The sequence below is a fragment of the Phaethon aethereus genome (assembly GCF_964289735.1).
Source record: "Phaethon aethereus genome assembly, chromosome: Z".
NCBI lineage: Eukaryota > Metazoa > Chordata > Aves > Phaethontiformes > Phaethontidae > Phaethon > Phaethon aethereus.
In genome coordinates this window covers 48,245,124-48,256,915 of record NC_138577.1, presented here as the reverse complement: position 1 = coordinate 48,256,915, position 11,792 = coordinate 48,245,124, and the positions used below count along the sequence as shown (strand labels likewise).

The 11,792-nt window shown below is 48.2% G+C and overlaps 1 protein-coding gene across 1 annotated transcript; it reads left to right on the top strand.

Annotated features, from left to right (window-relative positions):
• Positions 1 to 6,044: 6,044 nt before the first annotated feature.
• On the top strand, positions 6,045 to 10,312 carry ZNF367 (zinc finger protein 367; the record flags this gene model as incomplete). The annotated part of the gene is made up of 5 exons (XM_082012766.1): positions 6,045 to 6,401; positions 6,952 to 7,102; positions 8,815 to 8,934; positions 9,349 to 9,487; positions 10,075 to 10,312. Exons 1-5 carry the CDS (start codon positions 6,054 to 6,056, stop codon positions 10,310 to 10,312), a joined length of 996 nt encoding a protein of 331 aa, XP_081868892.1. The 5' UTR covers positions 6,045 to 6,053.
• Positions 10,313 to 11,792: the final 1,480 nt, after the last annotated feature.

Genomic DNA, 11,792 nt, shown 5'->3' with positions numbered 1-11,792 from the left:
ATCCTTCAAATTTCTGCTGGAAATACAACACAGCAGAGAGGAAACAGTCTAGGAGGTTCCTGGCCTGTGTGGAGGATAACTTCCTGACACAGCTGGTAAGTGAGCCCACCAGGGGAGGTGCCTCACTTGACCTGCTGTTTACGAACAGGGAAGGACTGGTGAGACATGTGGTGGTCAGAGGCTGTCTTGGCCTTAGTAACCATGAAATTACAGAATTCTCAGTTTTTGGTGAAGTTAGGAGGGGAGTCAGCAAAACCACTACCATGGATTTCCGGAGGGCAGACTTTGGCCTGTTCAGGACACTGGTTGAGAGAGTTCCTTGGGAGACAGTCCTAGAGGGCAAAAGGGTCCAGGAAGGCTGGACAGTCTTCAAGAAGGAAATCCTAAAGGCGCAGGAGCAGGCAGATGCCATGTGTCATAAGATGAGCTGGCGAGGAAGCCTGGCTGAACAGGGAGCTTTTGCTGGGATTTGGGGAAAAAAAGGAGAGTTTATCACCTCTGGAAGAAGGGGCAGGCAACTCAGGAAGAGTACAGGGATCTCATCAGGTGATGCAGAGAGAAAATGAGAAAGGCAAATGCCCAGCTAGCACTCAATCAGGCCACGGTCATAAGGGATAAGAAAAAATGTTTTTACGAGTATATTAACAACAAAAAGAGAGCCAAGGAGAATATCCACCCTTTACTGGATATGACGGGGAACATTGTCTCCAAGGATAAGGACAAGGCTGAGGTACTTAATGCCTTCTTTGCCTCAGCCTTTAATAGCCAGACCAGGTATCCACAGGGTATTCAGCCCCCTGAGCTGGAAGACAGGTATGGAGAGCACAATAAACTCCTCATAACCCTGCAGGAAGCAGTTAAGGACCTGCTAAGCCACCTGAACACTCACAAGTCTATGGACCCTGATGGGATCCACCCGAGAGTACTGAGAGAGCTGGTGGAGGAGCTTGCCAAGTCACTCTCCATCATTTATCAGCAGTGCTGGTTAACAGGGGAGGTCCCAGACAACTGGAGGCTTGCCAGTGTGACACCCATCTACAAGAAGGGCTGGAGGGTGGATCCTGAGAACTACAGGCCTGTCAGCCTGACCTCCGAGCTGGGGAAGATTATAGAGAGGCTCATCTTGAGGGCACTCACAGGGCATGTGCAGGACAACCAAGGCGTCAGGCCCAGCCAGCATGGGTTCATGAAAGGCAGGTCCTGCTTGACCAACCTGATTTCCTTCTATCACCAGGTGACCCAGCTAGTGGATGAGGGAAAGGCTGTGGATGTTGTCTACTTGGACTTTAGTAAAGCCTTTGACAGTGTCTCCCACAGCATTCTCCTGGAGAAACTGGCGGCTTGTGGCTTGGACAGGTTTACTCTTTGCTGGGTAAAGAACCAGCTGGATGGCCAAGCCCAGAGAATTGTGGTGAACGGCGTTAAATCTGGCTGGCGGCCGGTCACAAGCGGTGCTCCCCAGGGCTCAGTTCTGGGGCCGGTCTTGTTTAGTATCTTTATTGATGATCTGGATGAGGGGATCGAGTGCTCCCTCAGTAAGTTTGCAGATGACACCAAGTTGGGCCGGAGTGTTCACAGAATCACAGAATCGTTAAGGTTGGAAAAGACCTGTAAGATCATCAAGTCCAACCATCAACACAACACCACCATGCCCCCTAAACCATGTCCAAGTGCCACATCCACATGTTTTTTTGAACACTTCCAGAGATGGTGACTCCACCACCTCCCTGGGCAGCCTGTTCCAATGCTTGACCACTCTCTCAGTAAAGTAAAATTTTTCCTAATATCCAATCTAAACCTCCCCTGGCACAACTTGAGGCCATTTCTTCTCATCCTATCACTAGTTTCTTGGGAGAACAGACCAACACCCACCTCACCACAGTCCCCTTTCAGATAGTTGTAGAGACTGATAAGGTCTCCCCTCAGCCTCCTCTTCTCCAGACAGAAGACTTCTGAAGATATTTCCATTAATATGATAGAGGGGTAAAATACTGTAGAAGAAATGTTTATCTAGATCAACTGTGCTTCCTTCTGAATAGTTGCTTCATTTTGTAGGAAGATGAAACCACATGTATTTTCAGTGAAAAGAAGGAATTGGAAAGCTACTTTGTCCTGTTCTAGTCTGGACAAACACATTAACACCACCACATTACCACAAGACATCAGCAAAAAAACCACCAGATTTTTTGCAGGCCTTTGTGGAGCCTTTTGATATCAACCGCAGCATCCACACTGGATTTCCTCAAACAAACACTGTATCCAGAAAGCTTTTTAGAAACTTTTGAAACATTATTTTTATTTAAAACATTCTACAAGCTTGAATCAAACCCTCCTGAAGTTATGCTGTATATGAAAGACAGCAGACAAAAGGCTCTTACTACTGCCTGTAGAGACAATGTCCTTGCAGCTTTGATAGGCATTTTGAAGGTCATAGTATCTTTGGAGAGTGACAAATACAAGGAATTCAGAATCTTTCAGTGGTACAATTAGATATTTTCTGTTTTGTGGAATACGGCTTTGTTTTCACGAAATTTCAAGACAGAAAAAAAAAGCGTAACTTCTCAAAGAGATTCCACAATCATAGCCAAAAGTAGCAGTAGTTATAAATGCACCTTGTCTTTGCATAATTGTTTTCTAAAATGGATGTAAACCTTTACAAAAAGTTCTTAGTTTTCTGATGCTCTGAGTTATCAATCAAAGCAAAATTTCTGTAATATAGACTTCAAACCCCAAACTGATTAAAAGTCTTGCATGACAGATGAAAGTAATCTGTAATCTCTTCATTGGCAGCTTTTCACTATGTGCAATCAGTGTGTGATTGTCAAGTTACGTACTTGCACAAAGACAAGAGATACTTACAAACAACAAGAGATGGACAAAGAAAATCTGAATTTCACAGTTGACATGAAACCAAGCATCCTGCCTGGATTTTTATGCTGAATAAGTAACAGTGTTGGATTCGGTATGGTTACATATTTACACACAAAGCCTGAATCTCACATTTGCAGTGCTGAGCATGGGTGTCTACTAACTCTTCTGACACCAGATTACTCACCTTATTTCAGTCGAGGTCAGGGGTGCCTGACAAAGTTCCTCCTCCATCCAGGTTCTCTCCATAAATGGATTTTTCACATGTGCAGAGCAGCAGCCCTACATAAGCTTCCCAAGCAGGTATCGATACGGCATTTTCACCAAAAGACCTCCTCCTGCATGCTTACCTACCCAACACCTACATGTACTATTTGAAGCATTAGTTGTGTAGTTTTGCGAAGTCATGAATGTTACTCACAGTTTGGTTTTGGGATGCAAAATGGGATGCCATTTTTTTCCCAAATAGATTTTAACATAGCTTTCTGTATTACCACTCCTCTACAACATTGTTCTCTTACTTCAGTTCTCTTTCTTCCATGGGTTATTTTTAGGGCCAAAGTGGGTCAGATCTAAGCATGTGGAAACCTGTTTGCTCATTTTGGAAACAAAAGCTACAGGCTGTAGTGTTTTCTTTCTGGCCTGGTAAGCACAGCCTGACCTGGCAAAGCGGTGGTAGGACTTTGACACGTAACACCGAGTTTGAGAAGCTAGAGTGTCATTACTATGAACAAGAATTTATTTAAGCAAAAATCAGTTTGTTTTTTTTTTAGTTATTTTAAAAGGGCTGCCTATCCCTGGATGGATACTTAATACTGCAGTCCAGTAGTATAGCCTCTACACTGGAAGAGCTGGTAGGAGTTTCTCATTATCCAGAGGGGTGTTAGTTAGTAGTCATACACCACAAATTTGCTCTCCCCTGCACTTTCCTGTTCCTGTCAGCAGTGATGGCTGCTAACACCCTTACAAGGCAGCAGTCTACAGCATACAAACTGCAGTGAACAAAGCAGAACAGGGAAATAAAACCTTCACTGTTTTTACAGTTTCATGGCTTCCCTGTGCTCGCAATAGTTGTCTAAAAATTTAGCTATTAATGTAAGAAACGCGAGTTACTTATTTTGCAACCTATAACTAGCCAGTAGAACTCACTGTGATGGTAAGACAGTAAGGCAAAAGTAGCGTGTTAATGTAATGCTACACGTTAGCTTCAGCGTAACAGGCCCGCTCCAAGTGCCAAGAAATGTGCTCCTGCTTTAGAACAGTGAGATCTACCGCATAAAAAACACAGAAAACCTGCACCAAATAAATGAAGTACTGCTGTACTCGAAAAAGCTAAAGCCTTTTTAGTTTCAAGTAACCGTATTTCCAAACGATTCAGGCTACTTGCAGATTTAAAAACTGAACGTATAACCTGTTTCATGTTTTTACCAGCTAAAGCCAGATCGGTGTATGCCACCGTGTTTCCAAATCATTCCTCGCTACCACCAAATCCTTCACAGATCAGCCACATACCTCTTACTCGTGTAGATGGGTTAAAGCCGACACAAATCCCCCTTCCCTGTGCCCGTGGAAGTCTTGCCCCCAAACCGACCTGCAGCCTCCCTGCGTGAGGCAGCTTGTGCTCACAGGCTGCAGAACTCGGCTGGGACTCAGTTTCGAAGGGTGTAGGCTGGAAATCCAGGTTTTAAGATACCATTTTAGTAATCGCAGTATGAATACCTGAACAGCTATATTACATCGGGCGGGGGGCGGCGGGGAACAAAACCCACCATCCCTCAAACAGCAATATACTTAAAGTTAGTAACCTGCACAAACTTTTAATATCACGTGCCTGAAAAAAGGCCTGGAACTCCCGACTCGCGGGGGCCCGTAAAGCGGCTGCGGCCCGGGGCCGCCCTCGCAGCCATTTGGCGGGTCTCCTCACGCACCTGCGACCGGTGCCTGCTGCGCTGCAGCAACCCGGCGGCAGCACCGCTCGGGCGGCGGAGTCGGGCAGCCCCGGCAGGCCAGCCCCGCCGGCTGCAGGGCCCGCGCCAGGCCGGGCCGTCGGCGGCTAACGGCTGCGGGGGGGCCGCTGCTGGAAGCGGCGTCTCTCCACGCACCCCCGCCGGCGCTCCGCAACCGCCGCCAACGGCCGCGCCGACGCCTCCCCAGCGCACTCTCGCCCTACCAGCGCCGCGGCGGCGGCACCGCACGGGGGAACCCTCCCTTGCCAACAACTGCGCGCCCAGCCCTGCCTGTCGCCGAGGGCAGAGCCGCGGCAGGGGAGGAGGTAGGGCTTCCCCCGCCGCAGGGAGGCGCCCTACCGCCATGCCGGGCAGCGCGGCCCGGCGAGGCCGCCCCTTTAAACCGCGCACATGACGGGCCGCGCCGCGAGCCGAGCGCGCCAAGGTGCCCGGGCCGCCGCGGCGATTGGCCCAGGCAGACCGGCTGCAGCCAGCGCGCCAAGCCTCCGCGGGCGCGCCAACCACACCTCCCCGCCCCCGCCGCCGCGGCGGCCCAATCAGCATCTCCTCCCCAGGCAGGGAGCCGTGGCGGGGCGGGGCGGGCCCAGCGGCCCGCGAGCCCACTCAGTTTCGAATTCATCCGGTGAGCCGGGCGTCTGTCCAATAGAACGGCAGAAACGAAGCCGCGTCCCGCTCGGATTCCGCCCCTAGGGGTGGGGCCGCTGACTTCCCCGCCTAGCGGTTGGTCGGCGGGAAACGCCGCTCCGTGACGCTCCACCGAGTTGGGTGATTGGTTACGCCCAGGCGCGAAATGTAACGCGGGAAAATCTGGGGCTCGGCCTGTGCTGTGGCCGCGGAGGGGTCGCGGCGGCTCCTTCTCAGGCATCGCCGGGACCGGGGCTGCCAGCGGGGCCGGCGCCGCTTCGGAAAGGTGTGGGGAGGCTGCGGCTGCTTCACCCCGGCCGCTGCTATGGCCTGGGGCTGCCGCTGACTTTGCGGATCCGCTCGGGGGTGGCCGCGGAGGAGGGGAGGCACCGAGACCCCGCCGGGAGCTGCCGTCCTCGGCGATGAGCGGCTGAGGTGGGCTCGGGAGGCAACAGGTGGTGGCGGCCGCGGGACCCCGGCACCACACACCCCCATCCCGGGACGCGGGCTCGGACAACGGGGCTGAGCCGCCGCGGAGCGCCCACGCTCCCTCCTCACCCCGCTTCCCGCGCCAGTGCTCGCGAGGGGTCGGCGATGGCGGAACGGCTGCCGCCGGGCCCCCCGGTGATTTTTTGCCAGGACTCTCCGAAGCGTGTCCTGGTTTCAGTTATCAAAACCACCCCGATCAAACCTTCTGTGCGGGGGGGCGGCGAGGAGCCGGCGCCCGCCCCACCCGTCCCCACCAGCCCCGGCTTCAGCGACTTCATGGTCTACCCCTGGCGCTGGGGCGAAAACGCCCACAACGTGACCCTCAGCCCCGGCGGCACCGCCGCCCCCTCCGCCCTCCCGCCGCCCCGCGGGGGAGCGGGCAGAGCACCCTCTGGGGACAAGGAGGAGGCGGGGAGCCCGGGCGGCGGCGGCAGCAGGCACCGGCACCTGAAGGTGAGTGCGGGCCCGGGGCGGGCTGGGCAGGGCGGGCGGTGGAGTGAGCGGTGACTCCGCGCCGCGTGCCCCTCCCCCGCCTCCGCCCGGAGATTTAAGGTGAAGTCACTTCCGGCACCGGCGCGCGCTCCCCGGTGCCGTCCGGCGGGCGGGGAAGGCGAGGCGGGGAACCGGGAGCCGCCCGCAGGCGGAGCGGCGCCGGCGGGGCTCCTGCCCCTCCTCCCTGCGTTTAAAGTTTAAAAAAAAAAAAAAAAAGGCGCGGGGGGAAGTGTTTTCTATTTCCCCATTTCACTAAGTGCACGTCAGCGCTGGCGGTGCCTGACGTTTCCTCACCTGCACACGCCCGCCGTAGCCTGGCTGTGAGGAGGGAGTTAGGTAAGGGCTGGGCACGCTCCGGCTTGGTTAACGGCCACATCGCTGACGCCGTCATGGCACCGGGCCTCGGTCGCACGTGTCACTTACAAGGCACTTCAGGGAAAGTTGTGCGGTTTGGCCAAACTGCAGAGGTAGGCATGTGCGGGAGTTCAGTTCCGTAATTATCTCAATGCAGGATGGGATAAGGCGTGGCCGTCCGCGAGCAGACACCGTCCGTGACCTCATCAGTGAAGGAGAGCACTCTTCCAGCAGAATACGTTGCAATATCTGCAACAGGGTCTTTCCACGAGAGAAATCCCTGCAGGCCCACAAACGAACCCATACCGGTGAGTAACGGGAAGGGGTGAATACTGCTGTGAGCAGCTTCCGAAGCAGCAGGGAAGGAATTTAAAAAACAAACAAACAAGCAAACACCCCCCCCCCCAACTCGACCTGTTAATACTTTATTGTAACTGTTAAATTAATCATACTTTTCTTCTGAGGCTTGTTAGTGCAATCAAAGTCTTTGTAACCACATTTGTCATGGGAAAGCATAGCAGCAATTTTGGCTTTAACAGCACAGGCAAATTGTGTAAGTGTTTTATCTGCTGCTGTCACAGGCTCACCCTGCAAGAGGGAGGACTTCTCTTGAGCTCGGGGCTCTCTATGTGGTAACACTTTGTATTCTGACTGCCTCTTCTCTCCGATTTGTTTCCTTCTTGCTGGTGTACTTTTCACACAGCAGTTGAAGTCTAGCTGTAAGACTAGTCAGTAACTTAAAAAGTGGTTGGTAACTTGGGCAGTGTAACACCCCAGAAGTGTAGCTTAAATGTTGAAAAAAGAATTAAAATGCTTAAAATCACAATCCAGTTGTCTTTCCCACCACCTAGAATTCATTTTCTGGGGTGGAGGGGGTCATGCTAATTTAACAAACTGTTTCTATAAGGCAATTCGCATTTGCCTCACTCGGTAGCTTGAAATGAACAGGAGATGCTCTTTTTTCTGTAAAGCAAGCAAATAATGTTTTTTTTTTCTTCCATGTTCCAACAGGACTCTGTTTTTGCAATGAAGTGTGAACTAATGTAGCTCACAATACAGACACAACCACCAACGGTCCCCCTGCCCTCCACCCAAGTGCCTAAATCAAACAAACACAACCCCAGAAAAAAACATGGCTCCCATGGTCTCTTATTCTGAGTCAATTCACTAAGACTACTCTAGATACTAATATTAAACAGCAGTTTCCTCATGCTTTTTGGTCAAAAGATATTTTTATTTCACGTGGTTGTATTGGGTATTGAACTTGTATGAACTACTTAAATGAGCAGAGCTTACCCTGGTGTTATTCCTCTGACTTAGTAAGTCAGCATCACCCTCATTTTTTCATCCTTCCTGAGGAGAGGTGGCATGGCATGCCTCTGCGTAGTTGCACATAGTCAGATCCTCTGTTCTTCTCATTGCAGATTGGATGGGAAAGTCTTCCTTGATGACTGGCCTAAGAAAACTTTCTTGGCTTAAGTCGGGAACAGGTTTCTCTTGCTAACTCCATTTACACGTTACAACTTTTCTCAAATAGCCTTCCCTAATGAGATACTTCTGCAACTTCCTATGTTACTATACTGTTGACCTCAGTTATTTTACCCAACTTCAGCCTATGTTAAGAATAAAATTGATCTGGTTACGACTTGAATTACACTACTTATCTATGTACTCATTTCACTTCATATATTTCTTGCTCTATAGTTGCATAGTTTCATGAGACAAAACTTATGTAGTGCTGTGCAACAGGCTTAAATCAGAAAATGTAGCAAGGAAAAATAAAACTTTGTGGTGTTTTTTCCCCTCTGGAAATAATTGTATTATCCAGTAGCATTGAAAGTATACATCAAAGTAAAGATCTGTTTGGGGTAAAAGCAGATCTCTGTTATCTTTGAGTAGGCACAAGCATCTGAGTAAGAGAGCTTGCTTGTGTAAGACTCAAGCCAGGGACCACGACTGGATACTATCGCTGCTCTTTTATATTCAGCATTCATAAATCCGTTCCGTTATTATTTTTAAGGTGAAAGGCCTTATTTGTGTGACTACCCAGATTGCGGAAAAGCCTTTGTTCAGAGTGGGCAGCTCAAAACTCACCAGCGTCTCCACACCGGGGAGAAACCTTTCGTCTGCTCAGAGAATGGTGAGCCATCAGAGACCAATTTCTGGCGTTCAGAACTAGGGTCAGTGTAGTACTGGAAATGTTTGCACGTTCACGGTGGCAAAGATACATAAAAGCTTCAGATTTTAATTTTGGAGGAGCTTCAAGGGAAGGGAGGAGCCATGCAGAATCTGCATAATCATGCAAATATGTATCTAAGGATCGCATATGTTCTTATTTAAGTAGGTTATCAGTAATTCTGTCAGTTGATCCTAATGTATGAAATGATGACATATGAACCTTGCAACTACAGCTTGCTGTTTTCAACTGAACCTGGGGTTTTGTGAGTGAGAAAGGTTGGATTCAGCAGCACCTTCACCCCACAGATACTATGCTTACTCATTGGTTGACTGCTTTCCACAATGTGTTCTTCGTTGTCATTTCGTATTTTTTAAGGCTGTTTAAGCAGATTCACGCATGCAAACCGTCATTGCCCCAACCATCCATATGCCCGACTGAAGAGGGAAGAGCTCACAGACAGGCGGAGTAAAAAGGAGACGGCTGACAATAAAGCTGTGGCTGAGTGGCTAGCAAAGTAAGTTCCCTCATGGTGTCATCTTTCTCTAAATAATTACAAGGATGGCCTAAGAGAGCATTTCATTCTTATGTGCAAAAAAAACCCGCCACCCTGACAAGCCAAAACCAGCTGTTCCTCCAGTACAAACCAGCCCAGCCTTGCCTTTCCTGAAAGAAGAGCTAACTCCTGGTCAAGACAAAGTTCCTTGTGAGACTTTTTCTTATCTATTTTGTTGTTGTCTCTGCTTAAATGCTTCTTTTTGCTTGATCAACACCTGCTAATACCTTGTTAGTTAGTGCCGCAGTCTTGCTGAATTTGCATCCTTATGAGAGGCAAAAATTGTGTATGCCCTGGGAGAAACGCCTGCTGGGAACACCATGTGGAGGAGAGATCTGTCACAGATGTTAATTTGGGCACTTTACACTTAAAATACCAAATAAAGGAGGTTTCTGACATCTTCAATGCTACCGTATAAGGGCTGAAAGATAAAGCCAAATGCAGTGCTTAGTCAGACGCAAGATAGTACTTGGGGTACTTTGCATTGTGGTTGTGTGAGTTAGTTTGTACATACTCTAAAAGCATTCCCCACGTTTGATTTTTCGTAGATACTGGGAGAGTAGAGAACAGCGTGCCCCTGCTTTGAAAACTAAAACAATCCAGAAAACGGATCAGGAACAGCAGGATCCAATGGAGTATCTTCAGTCTGATGAAGAGGATGATGAAGAGAAAAACGGCGCTCATTCAGCTGCTCGCCGCCGCCTCCAGGAGCAGCGCGAACGCATGCATGGCGCGCTGGCTCTCATTGAGCTTGCGAACCTAGCTGCGGCACCACTTCGACAGTAGATAGCAACAGAGTCTGCCTATACAAAATGTACTTCCTGGTGGTACTTAACCAGTTAGATCCTGGGCATAAGCTAAGCACCTTACTTGCTTATCATAGGCTGCTATTCTGTAGAATTTATGAAGAATGTTGTTGCCCCATAACATGGGGTGAGAGAATTGCACTTTTTGTAAGGTAAAAGACAGGTGTAAAGTTTCTAAGTATTTTGTAAATATGGGACTGCATAATGCAGGGTTGACAAATTTACATGTTGTGGGGAGCTAGATTTTGCAAGGTTAACTCATTTATCTGAAGCAGTTTTCACAGGAAGCACTTTCTGAACAAAGTGTTCGTGATTAGCAGAATGGTACATGTGGCCAAAGAAGGCTGACAAATAGAAAAGTATTTATTTAAGCAAATTTATATTGTGGTAGGTCTGAAGATATTGTTAAGCAGCAGTGAAACCATGTTTTTCTAATGTCAATATGTCTTTACCTAGCATCGCTGAGGTGGAAGACAAAGTTTAGTTATCTCAACTAGTAAAGGGGATGAAACTGCTTCGTGGAAGACAAAGCTTAGTTATCTCAACTAGTAAAGGGGATGAAACTGCTTCATGCAGGAAACGCTAAGATTGATCACGATCTTCATGGTGACTGCTCAAGGTATGAGGCTTGACTTTGCTGTTTTACGTTTTCTGAGTTGGTTTCAGCAGAATCTCTTGGTAGCACTTGTTATTCCTAGCACGTGATGTTAGGAAGTTTTGCACATTGTTGGGTTTATCTGAAAATGATTAGTCTTGCAAAGTCTAGAAAAAGGTAAACAATTGGTAAATTTTTTTTTTGAGATAATTTTGGACCCTGTAGTGATTTGGCACTTGATTTTGTTAATAAAGGGGGTATTTACAGGGTGGTATGGATATGTAGGAAACTATTCTAGATCTCCTATTAGCAAACACTAAGTTTTAAAGTATTGCTTTTGTATGATTATTAGCAAATAGAAGCCTCCGTATTTTCTGTGCATAAAGCCACCTTATTGCTTTACTTCAGGATAACATGCCAATTTTGTGTTCGCTAACTATAGCACAGCTATCAATTAAACACTGCAGAAAAATATTCACTATACAACTAGAAAATAGGCTTCCAAAGATAGTTAAAAGTGTGTTAACAGTGTGATTTCATGTATTTCCCAATAAATGAAGTTACAGAACGCTGCCTAGTACTCAGATGCTGATATAAAATGTTTAGCAGGATATCTTGTCACTTTGAATGTTGTATACTTTCAAATAGCATTGTCTCATGGTGATCTTTCTCTGTATTTTGCTTTGAAGGCAACCAGAGATTCCCAATATGTTAACGAAACTTTGTTTTCAGATTGGACTTTTTGGTGTGTGTTGTGTGTTTGTGGTTTGGTTTTGTGTTTGGTTTTTTTTTTGTTAAGCTACTGCTTTTGGGGATATTAATAACTTTGTGTTTACTGACCTGCTTGCTTTAATTCCTTCCTCCC